Raw genomic sequence first — 16,348 nt, forward strand, 5'->3', positions numbered from 1 at the left:
GTTGAATTCTTATATACTTCTGCTGATTATCTGTATAGTTCTATAAGTTCTTGAGAGAGGATGTTAACATTTCTTACTCTTAATGGTGAGTTTGTTGCTCTTTTGAATTCTGTCATGTGGGAGCCAGCTCTGGAGGAGTCCTGAGAATTACACAGAGGATGAAGTAAGAGAGCATGTTCTCAGAACTGTGTAGTGGCAGGGATGGCCAGATCTTAGTGGATCAGGGAGGGTTTTGTGAGGAAACTATGCTTCACTTGAAAAAATTAGTTAGCTCGGTAGGAGATGGGCATGGGTGACAGGAGTATTCTTGGCAGAGGGACAGCACTTCTAGTTTCCTGAGGGGAAAGTCCCTAATTCATGAATTTTAACCAGCTTTTAAGATACCTGCCAGTAAACCCTTCTCGTTTTATTTCAGGAAACGGGAGCGCCCATCCTCACTGATGACGTTAGCCTGCAGGTGTTCATGGACCATCTGAAGAAGCTGGCTGTCTCCAGTGCTTGTTGAGTTAAGGATATAGGCAGGAAATGGAAGAAAACACTGTCATTTTGTGTTCACAAATGTTTATAAAGGCTTAACATTCCTTTTACTTTGCCAATGGATTTTAATAAATAATCAAAGGAAGTGTTAGTAACTATTTAGATTTTAATTTATTTATATTCCTTATCTGTGCCCTTTTCTTACTCTCTGAAATTTTAAGGTCATAAACATTTTGGTATTGGTAGATGTTTATATGCTTTTTGTATCCTAACTTTTAGAGTCTGTATAAAATCAGAGCTAATGTATTTTGGCAACTTGCTTACATGAAAATCAATGATCAGAAAGGAAATAAATCTGGATGGAGAAAGCATTGGTTAAAATAGTGCTAATACATATTTGATTTCTGAAGTCTCTGTAAGTCTTGAGTATGTTTTATGTAAATTCTCCAACAAGTAATTCCTGAACTTAATCTTCATTTACTGTCCAAATATTAACAGATAAGGAAACGTAAGAAATAATGTGCAGCTGTTGAGGCTGAGTGGTCTGGAGTGGCACTGTCCCTCCCTCACCTGAGATACAGAGAACACATTGGTGGTTACCAGTGGAGGAGGGATGGGGAAGGGTGAAATGGATTAAGGGGGGAGGGGGTCTGTTGTACTGTGATGGAGGGAAACTAGGGATTGTGGTAGTGAAGTGACTGCAGTGCATACAGAACTTGAATTATAATGTACATGTGAAACATGTTATAAACCAACGTTACCTCAATTATAAAAATTCTAGCTATTCTACCCAGTGGAGTTCATTCTTGTTTTGAGGTTATGTCCCCTTTCACATAGGCCCCCGATGGCTAAGATGGTAAAGAATCTGCTTGGGATGCAGGAAACCTGGGTTTGATCCCTGGGTGCAGAAGATCCCCCTGGAGGAGGGCATTGCAACCCACTCTGGTATTCTTGCCTGGAGAATCCCATGGACAGAAGAGCCTGGAGGGCTACTTGAGGTCGCAAAGAGTTGGAGATGACTGAGCAACTAACACACAATTGCTACGACAGCTGTCATCCAGGAATTTCTTTTGTTGGACTCCTCTGTTAGTTTCCAGGAGTAATAAGGACCTATAGTGCAGGAAACTACTCAATACTCTGTAATGACCTATATGGGAAAGAATCTAAAAAAGAGGGGATCTATGTATATGTAAACTGATTCAGTTTGCTCTATACCTGAAACTACAGCATTGTAAATCAACTATATTCCAATAAAAATAAGTGCCAGGGGCTTTCCTTGGCAGTCCAGTAATTAAGGCTCTGCTTCCAGTGCAGGGGTCTTGGCTTCATCCCTGGTCAGGAAACTAAGATCCCACAAGCTAAGGGGTCCAAAAAAAAGGGGGGGGGACCCCAAAACAAGTGCCACCTGAAGCCTTTGTAAGGCATGTCGTTACAATTATGCAAGCTCCAATACTTTGGCCACTTGATGCAAAGAACTGACTCATTGGAAAAGACCCTGATGCTGGGAAAGGTTGAAGGCAGGAAGAGAAAGGGACGACAGAGGATGAGATGGTTGGATAGCATCACCGAATGGATGGACGAGTCTGAGCAAGGTCTGGAAGTTGGTGATGGACAGGGAAGCCTGGCATGCTGCTGTCCATGGGGTCGCAGGGAGTCGGATACGACTGAGCGACTGAACTGAACTGAACTGAGAGGTGTGCTTAAGAGAAGCTGTCATAGGGCCCCGTCACATGGAAGGCAAGGTCGTGGGTTCCAGGCAAAAGACGGAAGCCCTCGGGCCCAGCCCCACACCTGAGTTCTTTCCGGGTGGGAGGTCCGTACTACACGCCCCAGGATGCATCGGGGGCCAACGCCGGAAGCGGCTGCCCAAGGCGGCTCTTCATTGGAGGCGGCGGCGGTGACGCGCAGACCGGAAGGCCCGCCTTCACCCGAGACTCGGAGGAGTGTGGTCTACGCGGCGGTGTCATGCGGCCGGCGCAAGCCCTTCGTTGGTACCGGCGGATGTCAGTCGTTTACGGACTGGGCGCCTGGACCCTGCTGGGCTCCTTGATTTTTTTGAGTCAGAAAAAGAGCAAGCCGCCAGGTACGGCTCTCTGGCAGGACCTCCGCAGACGCGCGGCCTTTCGTGGGCCGTGTCCGGGCGGTTAGCGGAAGTGGCTTCGCGGGACCGCTTCCCCAGGTTTATTCTACGGAGCACTGGGGCGACTGCTTATCGTTATCATGGAACCAGGCAGGAAAGGACTTTTAGAGCCTTTTCCCTCGACCTTGCTGAGTTATTGAATGAGGCCATCACTGTCCTCAGAATCTGAAGTATTTGTGAGGTTCCCGGTCAAATGTCAAAAGACACTAGAAGGTGGTTTAAAGAGGCGATGCTCCTATAGCGTCAGCCTTCCTCCCATTCAGCGAGCAAAGGGTTTCAGGACTTGCACCTGCTGGAGTATTGAAATTTTCCCAATAGATTACCTACCAAAGAGGAAATCCTCCAGCTTTCAGAAATGGGGTATAAATCTAGTTTCCTCCAGAGTAGGCGTTGCCTGGGGCTTGGTGGGGAGCGACTGCTAAAAAAATCAGGGATTTTGTGTGTGTGTGTGTGTCTGGTATTCTAAACTTTATTTGGTGCTGATTGCACAGATCTGGAAAGACTAAAAACTACTGAATTGTATAAGTGAGTTAAATGTGTATATGAAAAATATATTTCAGTAAAGCTTTTTATGTAAAAACTGTGCTGATGATTTCGTTTGGTGTTGAAAATTACCAGGGGCCTGAAAATACACATATCCACAATTGAGCGTTTTAAAACATTTATCTCTGTAGTGGTCATTTGAAAAAAAAAAAAAAAAAATTTATTTATTGATTGCGGGTGTCTTGGTTGTGGCATGTGGGATCTAGTTCCCTGATTAGGGATTGAAATGGGACCCCTTGCATTGGGAACTCCGAGTCTTAGTGTCTGGACTATCAGGGAAGTCCCCTATAGTGGTCATTTTTTAAAAAAAATTATTTAAAAAAATTCTTTTGACAATGGTGTCAGGAATCTGATGGGGTGGGGTAATTCTTACCTTAGTTTATTTAATTTTCAAGACTCTACTAATAATTCTAATGACTGCTGTATAGTTAGAAGTTTGTGATCAACTATAAAAAAAAAAAGATAAAAAAATGATGCAGATGTTCCTTTTTTTTTTTCTTTTTTAAGGTGATAAAGGAGAACAAAAGGATGCCTCAAGAAACGAACTATCTGAGCCCCCACAAGGCTTTTATGTGGAAACGATTGTCACATATAGAGAAGATTTTGTTCCAGTTACTGCCAGGATCATCAATTATTTGAAATCATGGACTAGTGGCCCTGGACCAAAATCATGATTGACTGCTGAACTCTGAAAACAGAACTTTGGTTCAGCATATACATTTGAGAGATACCTTGATTTCCACTTTCCATTTGTGAAAAGTGAATACATTTAAGTTTGCTTTAAAATAAAATAAAAAATAGGCAATAAATATCCCCTTGAAAAAAAGTAAATTGCATATTCAGCGGGTGTCCTTCTGTATCACAGGAGTGAAAGATTGAAGTGAAATATCATATTGAACTTTGTAAACTTGGTGTTCTGAAATTAGTTGATGTAACTTTATACTTCTTTCATGTTGCTGTCAAACAGAGCTTCTGTGGTCCCTTTAAGATTAGGTTTGGGAAACCTCCACGTTTAGTTTGGGACTTGGAGCAGCCCTTTGTGTACTATGTGGGTGCTTGGTAAGTGTATTATGAACTGGGTCGTAACTCCTGGATTCAGTAGACTCCATCGGTTCTTTAGGAGCAGCACAGATACCCTCATCCTTTCAGCTGATGTGGATTAAATCCCAACAGTGGCTACTAGTATTCTAGAGATGGGGGTACAAAGTGAGGATCCGGGTCCTTGCCCTCTGGTGCTGCAGGGTTTTCTCCACTGGTCTCCGTTGATTGCAAGTGACAAACCCACGTAAATGCACCTAAATCAGAAGGAGATGTATATGAAATACGCGTATGAACATGGAATTCCCTGGCAGTCCAATGGTTAGGACTTGGAACTTTCACTGCTGGGGGTCCAGGTTCTGTCGTTGGTTGGGCAACTAAGATCCTGTCTGCTGTGCAGTGCCAAAAATGGAAAAGAAAAGCTCCGTATAACTTGGAAAAATATCTCAGATTTTCTTTTCCTTGACATTTTTGAAGGATTATTCTAGTTACTCTGTAGTTGTTGTTCAGTCACTCAGTCGTGTTGGACTCTGTGACCCTATGGAGGATAGCATGCCACGCTTCCCTGTCCTTCACCATCTCCAGGAGCTTGCTCAAACTCTTGTCCACTGAGTCAGTAATGCCCTCCAGCTATCTCATCCTCTGTCGTCCCCTTCTGCCTTCAATCTGCATTCTGTAGAATGCTCCTTAATTTAGGTTTGATCTTGCTTCATGATTGGATTCAGATTATATGTTTTTGGCAGACAATACCACTAAAGTGATAGCATGTCTTTCCTCAGTGAAGTATCAGAAGTGTATGATGTTTGTTTTACTACCGGTGATACTATTTTTGGCAACTTAGTGTGTAGTACTTTGGCCACCTCATGTGAAGAGTTGACTCATTGGAAAAGACTCTGATGCTGGGAGGGATTGGGGGCAGAAGGAGAAGGGGACAACAGAGGATGAGATGGCTGGATGGCATCACTGACTCGATGGACATGAGTCTGAGTGAACTCCGGGAGTTGGTGATGGACAGGGAGGCCTGGCTTGCTGTGATTCATGGGGTCGCAAAGAGTCAGACACGACTGAGCGACTGATCTGATCTGATCTGAGTGTGTAGTATTTAACATTCCAGCATAATATTTTGTAGTCTTTTCTGGCCAAATGACTCTTTCTTGTTTTCAACTTGAAACTTTCTCTTCTAGGGGAGGAAAAAGTTTTCCTTATTCTCCTCAGGTCTGAAAAAGTAAAGTGATAGACAAATCAACAGGAGAAAAGCATACAGATTTATATAAAGTTTTCAGCTACCCACTCCAGGACTCTTGCCTGGAGAATTCCATGGACAGAGGAGGCTGGCATGTTACAGTCCAGGGGGTTGCAAAGAGATGACTGAGCGACTTTCACTTCACTTACATGACATGAGAGTCTTGATAAGGAGATGAAGACCTAAAGAAGCAGGCCTGTGTTTTGTGTGTGTATGTATGTTTTTGTCATTATGTTTGCAATTGCACTCATCTCACACGCTAGTAAAGTAATGCTCAAAATTCTATTCTCCAAGCCAGGCTTCAGCAATACATGAACTGTGAACTTCCAGATGTTTAAGCTGGTTTTTGAAAAGACAGAGGAACCAGAGATCAAATTGCCAACATCCGCTGGGTCATCGAAAAAGCAAGAGAGTTCCAGAAAAACATCTATTTCTGCTTTATTGACTATGCCAAAGCCTTTGACTGTGTGGATCACAATAAACTGGAAAATTCTGAAAGAGATGGGAATACCAGACCACCTGACCTGCCTCTTGGGAAATCTGTATGCAGGTCAGGAAGTAACAGTTAGAACTGGACATGGAACAACAGACTAGTTCCAAATAGGAAAAGAAGTGCGTCAAGGCTGTATACTGTCACCCTGCTTATTTAACTTATATACAGAGTACATCCGGAGAAGGCGATGGCACCCCACTCCAGTACTCTTGCCTGGAAAACCCCATGGATGGAGGAGCCTGGTGGGCTGCAGTCCATGGGGTCACTAAGAGTCGGACACGACTGAGCGACTTCACTTTCACTTTTCAGTTTCATGCATTGGAGAAGGAAATGGCAACCCACTCCAGTGTTCTTGCCTAGAGAATCCCAGGGACGGCGGAGCCTGGTGGGCTGCCGTCTATGGGGTCGCACAGAGTTGGACACGACTGAAGTGACTTAGCAGCAGCAGCAGAGTACATCATGAGAAACGCTGGGCTGGAAGAAGCACAAGCTAGAATCAAGATTGCCGGGAGAAATATCAATAACCTCAGATATGCAGATGACACCACCCTTATGGCAGAAAGTGAAGAGGAACTCAAAAGCCTCTTGATGAAAGTCAAAGTGGAGAGTGAAAAAGTTGGCTTAAAGCTCAACATTCAGAAAACGAAGATCATGGCATCCGGTCCCATCACTTCATGGGAAATAGATGGGGAAACAGTGGAAACAGTGTCAGACTTTATTTTTTTGGGCTCCAAAATCACTACAGATGGTGACTGCAGCCATGAAATTAAAAGATGCTTACTCCTTGGAAGAAAAGTTATGATCAACCTAGATAGCATATTCAAAAGCAGAGACATTACTTTGCCAACAAAGGTCAGTCTAGTCAAGGCTATGGTTTTTCCAGTGGTCATGTATGGATGTGAGAGTTGGACTGTGAAGAAAGCTGAGCGTCGAAGAATTGATGCTTTTGAACTGTGGTGTTGGAGAAGGCTCTTGAGAGTCCCTTGGACTGCAAGAAGATCCAACCAGTCCGTTCTGAAGGAGATCAGCCCTGGGTGTTCTTTGGAAGGAATGATAGTAAAGCTGAAACTCCAGTACTTTGGCCACCTCATGTGAAGAGTTGACTCATTGGGAAAGACTCTGATGCTGGGAGGGATTGGGGGCAGGAGGAGAAGGGGACGACAGAGGATGAGATGGCTGGAAGGCATCACTGACTCGATGGACGTGAGTCTGAGTGAACTCCGGGAGTTGGTGATGGACAGGGAGGCCTGGCATGCTACGATTCATGGGGTCGCAAAGAGTCAGACACGACTGAGTGACTGAACTGAACTGAACTGAAGAATCATGGAGGAACATGACAGGTTAAGGAATATGAGGTAGGCAAGTAAACTGGGGGAAACTGCAAAGCTTATTGGTTCAGATTCTTCTTGGTGAGCTTTTGTCTTTGGAAATAAGACTGCTCCTTTCCTCCCAGTATAGAGGGGCATCTCTCACATGAGAGTTTGTGACCTGTTTCAGGAGAGAAGGGTCAGGGTGACACAGGCTGAAACCTGGGACCTTCAACCTGAGTGCTTGCACCTGGACAGAGGTCAGCTCCAGCAACAGGATACAAAGAAACCATAAGGGACCACAAATAACAGCACCCATGCACAGTCACAGTGGGGAAGAAATGAACGTGGATATGTGCTCAGTAGCCAAGTTGTGTCTGACTCTTGGGATCCCATGGACTGTAGCCTGACAGGCTTCTCTGTCCATAGAATTTCCCAGGCAAGTACACCAGAGTTTGGAGAAGGCAATGGCACCCCACTCCAGTACTCTTGCCTGGAAAACCCCATGGATGGAGGAGCCTGGTAGGCTGCAGTCCATAGGGTTGCGAGGAGTCGGACATGACTGAGTGACTTCACTTTCACTTTTCACTTTCATGTATTGGAGAAGGAAATGGCAACCCACTCCAGTGTTCTTGCCTGGAGAATCCCAGGGACGGCCGAGCCTGGTGGGCTGCTGTCTCTGGGGTACAAGATTGAAGTGACTTAGCAGTAGCAGCAGCATACTGGAGTTGGGTTGCCATTTCCTTCTCCAGGGGATTTTCCCCGACCCAGGGGCGGAACCCGAGTCTCCTGCATTGGCAGCTGAATTCTTTCCACTGAGCCACCTGGGAAGCCCACAATTATGAAAACTAAGATACAAAAAGACCATAAACCAGCTGCCATTTCTGAGGTGCTCAGCACAAAAGTAGGGCAGGGAAGACCAAGTTTGGTTCAGGAATATCAGGAACCCCATTCCTCTGTACCCACCAGCACTATCAGACTGAAGAAGACACACTCAGAGGAGTTCTTTTTTTTTTTTAATCTGTGACAATGATTGTTAGGGTAATATTTGTACAGTCCTTTGCAGCTTTCCAAGCACTTTTACACAGTGTATTTTATTCAAACCTTCTAATAATCCTGTAAGAGAGGCCAAATATTAGGATTAGAGAAGGAATTAGAATTACAGAATCATGTATCTCTGCAGGAAACATGACAGGTAGGTCAAATGAGTACTTAAACAGTTTGTTGTTCAATTGCTCAGTTGTGTCCGACTCTGCGATCTCACGGACTGCAGCACACCAGGCTTCCGTCCTTCACCATCTCCCAGAGCTTATTCAAACTCATGTCCGTTGAGTCGGTGATGCCATCCAACCATCTCCTATGTTGCTCCCTTTTCCTCCTGCCTTCAATGTTTCCCAGCATCAGGGTCTTTTCTAAGGAGTTGGCTCTTCGCATCAGGTGGCCAAGTATTGGAGCTTCAGCATCCGTCCTAATGAATGTTCAGGGTTGATTTCCTTTAGGATTGACCTAAACAGTTAGATGGCTATTTTAGGCAGCAGATCCTCTTATGTCTGGTTTCTGAGGAGCTGCAGAGGGAGGAAGACAAGGGAAAAGGAATTTGGGAGGATCTGGAGTCAGAGGGGTGGGAAAACAGCAGGAGGAACACGGTTAGGATTAGGAATCGGGACAAAGCTGGGATGCAGGGATGACTGGCGGGATGTGAGCAGAAACTTAGCACCTGTGAGTCTGCCTAGGAGTGGGGCCGGGAAAGGGGTTGAGTCTGGGCGGGGCTCAGCTCTGGGTGGGCAGGAACGGGGAGTGGGCGGGGCCCACCGCGGGGCGGGGCTACACGGAGGGCGGGGCCAAGTTACGGAGGGCGGGACCAACCTGCGGTGGGCGAGGCCGGCGGGGCCGCGCTGCGGCGCGCTTCCGGGTATCCCCGGCAGAGGGCGCCGGCCGCCGCGCCGCCCGCGGAGTCCCCGAGGCCGGAAGCCGCCCGGCGCCGCCCCGCTCGCCGCAGCCGCCGCCATGAAGGCCGTGGTGCAGCGCGTCACCCGGGCCAGCGTCACAGGTCAGTCGGGCGGGGCCGGGAGGAGCCGCCCTGACCCCGCGCCCGGTTGCCCCTGCCAAGGGTTCTCCCGGGCGCCACCCCCGGGCGATCCCAGCCCCGCGGCCCCGAGCACCCCGACCGCTCCTCCGTCCCCCGGCCCGCGGCGCTCTCCAAGGGCCGCCGGGTCTCCGCTGAGGGACGCGGTGACCGTCGTCTTCAGCGGCGCTTGCTTTTGTTCGGAGCGCGGATGGCCGCACCCCCGGGCGTCCCCCGGCCCGCCCTTCCGCGGGGTGTTGCTGGGCTGCGCGTGGGGGGGCGTCTCCGGAGCGCGCAGCTCCTCCCCAGCCGCTCCCCTCGGCGTTTGTGCCTTTCTGTCCCCCCACACCCGCCCCGGGTTTTCTCCGTGTCCCGGTCTTCCTGGAGCTGGACGCCCCGCGAGGTGCGCGCTCCTGACAGGTGTTCGCAGGGGCTGGTTCTGAGCGTGTTCGCTCCCGTAACCCGGGGAGACCCTGAAGCATCGGGAGGCGTTTCTTTCCACCAGTCTCTCGTGGACCGAGCCTCGCGGCCCTCAGTCTTTCTCCTGGTCACTTGTGGTCTCGTGTGGACATCAGGGGTCCAGATGACTAGTGGGTACAAGGGAATCGTTTCAAAACTCAGACAAGATCATAAAGATGTTAACATTATTATTTTTTTTTGGAATGGCTACATTGTCTTCTAGTCTTTCCTATTCTTATTGGCAGAATTCTAGTATTGTTTCCCTTGTAGATAACCCTGCCCTCAAGCCAGTGTATACCAAACGCGTGTTTTTGTGTCCAAGAAAGTATAGCTCTAAGAACGAAACAGCAAACTCCCCTAAAGAAACCATCAAACTCGGTAAAACCATGTATTTAAATCTGAGATTCTACTTTTCAGTCCTGCAACATGATTTCTGAGGTGTTTTGGTAACTGGTTTGCGATATGGTCCTGGAGTAACGGGGGATAGTATAACTCTGGGGTTTATTGCCTTTTTTTTTTTTTTGAGAAGAATTTTGCAGTCTGCTCAATGTGATCGTCATGAGCAGCGAGCACACTTTGCAGAACGTTGAGTTTTGGTCCTAACCGACAACTCTCCATTCTGCCAATCTGATTAAAAACATGATTCTGTGAGATTAGCTGCATAGTTTGAATGATTTTAGTTTACTATTTAAATTACATGCTTTGGATTAAAAACAACGTAGAAACCATCCTGCATGTTAAGGAAAAAAAAAGAAAAAACATGCAAGAGTGCTAACTGTGGTTAGGAGTTAATAAGATGGAATTCTCTCGCAGTGCTGGAGGAGCCTTTGGTTAGCCAGGCCTTCTCCTTGAATTGCAACAGAGACATTTTCTGATTGCTTTAGGATGACTGGCTCCACTGCCATGTGGCCTTTCGTGAGTGGCATTTTATTTCAAAGGTTCTAAAATGCAACTTCCGATTTTATGAGTGACAGAGGAGAATATTAGGAGTCACATTATGTAGTAGCCTCCTTTATGAACATGGTCCGGCACATTGATGCCTTAGCTTGGTTATTGTGATCATCTAATTTTAAAAGCTTTAAAATGATGGAACATTTCAGACATATTCATATGGTTACATGGATGGAACAAGACAGTAACCCCCATGTCTATCACTCAGCTTTTTCTTTAATTTTTATTGGAGTATAGTTGACTTACAATGGTTGGTTTTAGGTGCATAGCAAAGTGAATCAGTTACACATATACATACATACCTCTTTTTTAGATTCCTCACTCAGCTTTATGAGCTGAAATGTGAATAGATTCATAGAATGTTGGAAAGAGATTGGTTGGGTTTGAATGGATTAATTAGGTGGTGAATTCTTCTCAAAGAAGAGGTCTTGTATGGTGCCAACATACATGGCATCAAATAAACTATTTTAGTTTACTTATAAACTAAATAAATTTATATTTACACAAAATAAATTTATATTGACTAAATATCTCAGGTCTTTCCTAGCCCTGTGTTTTTTCCCTTTAGAAATCCATTTGTCTATAATAAAACATCCCTAGGGAGGGGCATAACTTCTCCAAAAGGAAAGTGTCATTTCAAGGCTTTGGTGCATAATTTGTTCTTTAGGACAATACCACATTATGAAAATGTTGAAACTCTTCACATAGTGATTTGAAACACTTCAAATTGTGATTCTACTTCTGAGGATTTATCTACGAAGTTAATCCTAATTGTGGAAAAAGCTTTAGAGGGATGAGCCAGCAGAGCCCTGAGGTCTCTTAGGGCAGTCACACTGCTCTATATGATAGTGTCATGGTGGATATATGTCATGAGACATTTGTTCAAACCCCCACAACACCAAGAGTGACCCTTGGTGTAAACTGTGGACTTTGAATGATGACGTGTCCATGGAGGTTCATTGTTTGGAACAAATATACCATCTGATGAGGGACGTTGGTGGTGGGGGGACTGTCTGGGGGCAGGGTATATGAGAAGCCTCTGTACCTTCTGTTCAATTTTGCTATGAACCTTAAACTATGCTATACAGAAACGTCTGTTAAAAAAAAAAGGTCTTTAGTGTCCAAAGATTTTCACCACGGTGTTATTTATTGAAGTGAGAACTTGAAAGCAAGCCATTTATCTGGCCAAATAGGATGGTTAGTCCATCCATAGATAGAATGCAGCTGTTTCACTGGATGGGCTGCAACTAAAAGATGTTTAGGAAAAGCTCATAATGTGAAAACATGCCCATGTGCTGTTAAAAGATGAGACACAAAAATTTATATATAATATTATTCGGTGGAGAACAAATATGGAGTAAAATCTGTGAGTGGAGAAATCTCAAAAGGAAATCAATCAGTAACATACTAAAGTGCTTGTCTTTGGATGTTCTGTGTTCTTTTTTTCTTTCCTGTTTTTTAAAAAAATTTCTATAATGCATATGGCATTACTTTAATGGTGAACATAGTTCAATAATCATTTTTTCAGTTTTTAAAATATACTCTGGGGAAAAATTTTAAAATACTGATATTGTAAGAAAATAATATGGATTTAATTAAAGAACAAATAGAGCCGAAGTTTTCTAAAGCCATACAAACAGGCAAACAACCCTGAGTGTTTACTGGCTATGTCAGGATAGATGATTTTGGTTTCATATTTTGAGTCAGTGGTTCATCACTCATAGTCCATTACAAAAAAAAAAAGCATAGAAGAAAATATTAAAATGTTTGGTTTTTTAAAGTATAAAAATAAGAAACGTTAAGCTGTAAAAAGAGTTATTTAAGGAATAAGTCGAGGCATATACTTTCCTGGTTTCTGACTGTCAGATGGTCCCTTGTCAGATGCCTGCAGAAATGGAGGGTTTCTCATTCTTTCCTGAGCTTGCAGGATGTGGGACATGGCACAGTATGCGATGCCTTGTCAGGAACATTTATGGATATTATCATCCAGCAGAAGCAGACAGCAAAAAAATATCAGAGCTGACCCTTCTCTGGATTGGAACATTAGGTCAGTACAGAATAAACTAACCAAACATCAATAATCTAATGAGCTTCAGTAACAAGTTGGCCCTAAAATTGAAAATTATGAAGATAAACATTTGAAATATGGCTTTAGTTTGACCCCTGTAATAATGTTTCTTGCTTAAGTAGTGTGCCACCATTGATAAAATGGTAGTGTTGTGTACTTGCTGTTTAGTCCCTAAGTCGTATCTGACTCTTGCGACCCCATAGACTGTAGTCTACCCAGCTTCTCTGTCCATGGGATTTCCCAGGCAAAAACACTGGAGTGGGTTGCCATTTCCTTCTCCTGGGGATCTTCCTAGCCCAGGGATGGAATCTGCATCTCCTGCATTGGCAGGTGGATTCTTTACCACTGAGCCACCATGGAAGCCCAGAGTGTACAGTTGACTCTGCTGCTGCTGCTGCTAAGTCGCTTCAGTCGTGTCCGACTCTGTGTGACCCCATAGATGGCAGCCCACCAAGCTCCCCTGTCCCTGGGATTCTCCAGGCAAGAACACTGGAGTGGGTTGCCATTTCCTTCTCCAATGCATGAAAGTGAAAAATGAAAGTGAAGTCACTCAGTCATGTCTGATTCTTCGCGATCCCATGGACTGCAGCCTACCAGGCTCCTCCATCCATGGGGTTTTCCAGGCAAGAGTACTGGAGTGGGTTGCCATTGCCTTCTCCAACAGTTGACTCTAAATACACGCAAATATTTGAAATAGAAATCTGTGTTCAGAGAATTTTCTTTTTTATGGGTGGGGTGCATCATTCAAAAAGATTTGGAGGTCATTGGCTTATAATGCAACATTAGTAATAAACTGGGAAATAATAGAATTTTTCTGACTTGAAGCTTAACTTTTAAGATGTATTTTTTATGTATATTTCTCTTTTCTGCAGTTAGTAGAGAAATCATTTATTTTGTATGACATAAATGTTTTTGCATTCTGTATTGTGTTACCCAGTTTGCTGATTTTCAAGAAAAGCAAGTATTTCCTTTCTCAGAACTAACATTGCTAAGCTGGATTCTCTGGGAGGAAAGCTCTGTTGTTACAGATGGGCAGACTCATAGAAAATTTCAGGTGTCTCACTCATGGTAACACAAATGAACATGAGGCCTGAAAATCATGTGTCACGGTTGTTCACAACTCATTCATTCCAGATGTCAAATCAGAATGGGCAGCTATGATCATAATACTGAGTTAATGTAAGCTCTTATATGTTTCAGTACCTGTGGCCTTTGCCAAAGAAGTTACAAGTACAGCGTTTAAGCTTTCCTGTGGATACTCATACGTGCTTCATGGCACCTGCCTGGTTCTGAGTCTCTTTTCCCTTTTGTTGCCTTCCCAGTTGGAGGAGAACAGATAAGCGCCATTGGACGGGGCATCTGCGTGTTGCTGGGTATTTCCTTGGAAGATACACAGAAGGAACTGGAGCACATGTAAGAGGCATCTTATCTTACATTCCACATCACTGCTGTTCTGGTGGGATATGTGCTGGTTGTCCAGCTAGCTGGCTAGTTCTTTATATAATATATACACACAGACATATATATGTATGTATATATAGGCACTGCCCTGGTGGTCCAGTGGCTGAGACTCCATGCTGTCCATGCAAGAGGCCCCAGGTTCAATCCCTGGTCAGGGAACTAGATCTCACATGCTGCAACTGAAGATCTTGCATATGCCAAAAAGAAGATTGAAGATCCTATGTGCTGCTACTAAGACCCAGTGCAGCCAAATAAATAAATATATAACAGAACTTAAAAAAAAGATACATATATGTATATACACACACACACACGGAACTTCCGTAGTGTCTTGCTCCTGTAAAGTGAGCCTCTGTCACTTTCATCTGTGTGCCTTTCGATGCATTGTGGCCACCTCTGTGTCACGGACGAGGAGGGCAGGGAAGAGCCGTCACCTGGCGGGTGACGTCAGTGGCGGGCTGGAGCACAGCTCAGCCTCTGTCCCTGTGTGCTCTTGCAGCCTCGAGCCATTCTCCTAATGCAAACACTGAGCCTCTTTTCACATGAATAGTTTATGTTTCCAGTTTGAGCTGCACTGTCTGGGCCCTGTTACACATGTCAGAAATGCTCAGTTGTTCACTGGACACATGAGGATCTGCAGGTCAGTGAGGTTACGTTACCTGCTGACGGTTGCACACATGTATGTAGCACAAAGCCTGACTCCAGACTAGAACCTGGGCTGCCTGACCTGGAAGCCGGTGCTCTCTCTTCTAAGGTGGGAGCTTTGTCACTGTTATTGCCTGACTGGCCTGTCCTCACGTTTCCTCTCCCCAGCACTACCTGGCACACTTTCTTCCAAAGCTTGGATCTGTTTTCTCTCTGCCCTTTGGTGCCCAGAGCAAAAGTACAGCAGCGCCCAGTAGTCCCTTTTGTGTTAGGTTGAAAACCAGACTTGGAACCGAATTCCTGCTAAGGTGTTACTGTCTGGCAAGGACCATTCAGTACCACTTCACGAATGTCGGTGTTTCCATAGCTGTCCCTCAGATACACAGGAGGCTGGGGGTGGTGTAGGGGTTAAAAGCTGGGGCCTGGGTCTGAATCTTTCTGTGGCTCTGACAAAATGGAGAGCTAGTATGTAACTTGGTGGTTCAGAGAGAGGACTCAACAGAAGGTGGACCTCAGCCATGGAAAAGGGGCCATGGACATGTCCCCTGCAGAAGGCGCCTACAAAACTGGTGGCGAGCGAGTATTTGTAGAGGCTCTGAACGTGTCTTTGGCATCATCCACACAGGTGGGTTCAGGGGGTGGAATTGCAGCTTGCATGGAAATAGTTGTTATTTGTCTCAAGTCTGACCTTATAAATGTTAGCCAGTCCTCTTCCTTGCTGAGGTGGATGTCCTTTGTCATCCCCACATACAGGGAAAGCCCCTCTGGCTATAAGGAGCCTGTGACATGGTTGTCAAAATGTCTCTCCCCAGATCTTCCTGCATTTCTGCACTGACCATGAGTTTTCTCCAGGGTGTTTGCCGAATTGTTAAAAAGGGTCATCATTTACCCCTGTGTAAAGATTGAATTCTCTAGAAAATAGAACTGAGCTCATGTTTTGATATAGCCCCAGCTTGAAGGAGCAGATAGTGAAGAAGGGTTCGTCATCTCAGCTCAAGTTCCCACTGGAAGCTCTGTGAATTAGAGGGGCTGATAAAAGAAAGGACTGTTATTATCCCATTCGGAGAAGGCAGTGGCACCCCACTCCAGTACTCTTGCCTGGAAAATCCCATGGACTGCGGAGCCTGGAAGGCTGCAGTCCATGGGGTCGCTGAAGGTTGGACACGACTGAGCGACTTCACTTTCACTTTTCACTTAAATGCACTGGAGAAGGAAATGGCAACCCACTCCAGTGTTCTTGCCTGGAGAATTCCAGGGATGGGGGAGCCTGGTGGGCTGCCATCTATGGGGTTGCACAGAGTCAGACACAACTGAAGCAACTTAGCAGCAGCAGCAGCAGCAACAGCAGCAGCATTATCCCATTACTGAAGGGCTCAGACGGTAAAGAGTTTGCCCACAATGCGGGAGGCCCAGGTTCGATTCTTGGGTGGGGAAGAACCCCTGGAGAAGGAAATGGCA

General features: G+C 45.4%; 2 protein-coding genes across 16 annotated transcripts in view; both read left to right on the forward strand.

The window, feature by feature from the left end:
- Positions 1-3,991, forward strand: part of SEC23B (SEC23 homolog B, COPII coat complex component) — a 33,857-nt gene extending 29,866 nt beyond the window's left edge. For 12 of the 13 annotated variants that reach the window (XM_025000721.2, XM_005214362.5, XM_059892704.1 and 9 more), the window contains 2 exons: positions 416-2,560; positions 3,668-3,991. In XM_025000721.2, coding sequence (XP_024856489.1) covers positions 416-505 — 90 coding nt within the window. In that variant the 3' untranslated portion in view covers positions 506-2,560; positions 3,668-3,991. 13 annotated transcript variants of the gene reach the window in all.
- DTD1 (D-aminoacyl-tRNA deacylase 1) overlaps positions 2,384-16,348 on the forward strand; it is a 121,174-nt gene continuing 107,209 nt past the window's right edge. For 2 of the 3 annotated variants that reach the window (XR_009496780.1, XM_059892572.1), the window contains exons 1-3: positions 2,384-2,560; positions 3,668-9,291; positions 14,107-14,197. Coding sequence is in view for 2 of the 3 variants with exons in the window: in XM_059892572.1 (XP_059748555.1) it covers positions 8,760-9,291; positions 14,107-14,197 (623 nt within the window). In the remaining variant the exon portion in view is untranslated. Of the gene's footprint in view, positions 2,561-3,667; positions 9,292-14,106; positions 14,198-16,348 lie in introns of those variants that run through there. The other variant, NM_001038104.2, reaches the window with a different exon arrangement.

The sequence above is a fragment of the Bos taurus genome, chromosome 13 (assembly GCF_002263795.3).
Source record: "Bos taurus isolate L1 Dominette 01449 registration number 42190680 breed Hereford chromosome 13, ARS-UCD2.0, whole genome shotgun sequence".
NCBI lineage: Eukaryota > Metazoa > Chordata > Mammalia > Artiodactyla > Bovidae > Bos > Bos taurus.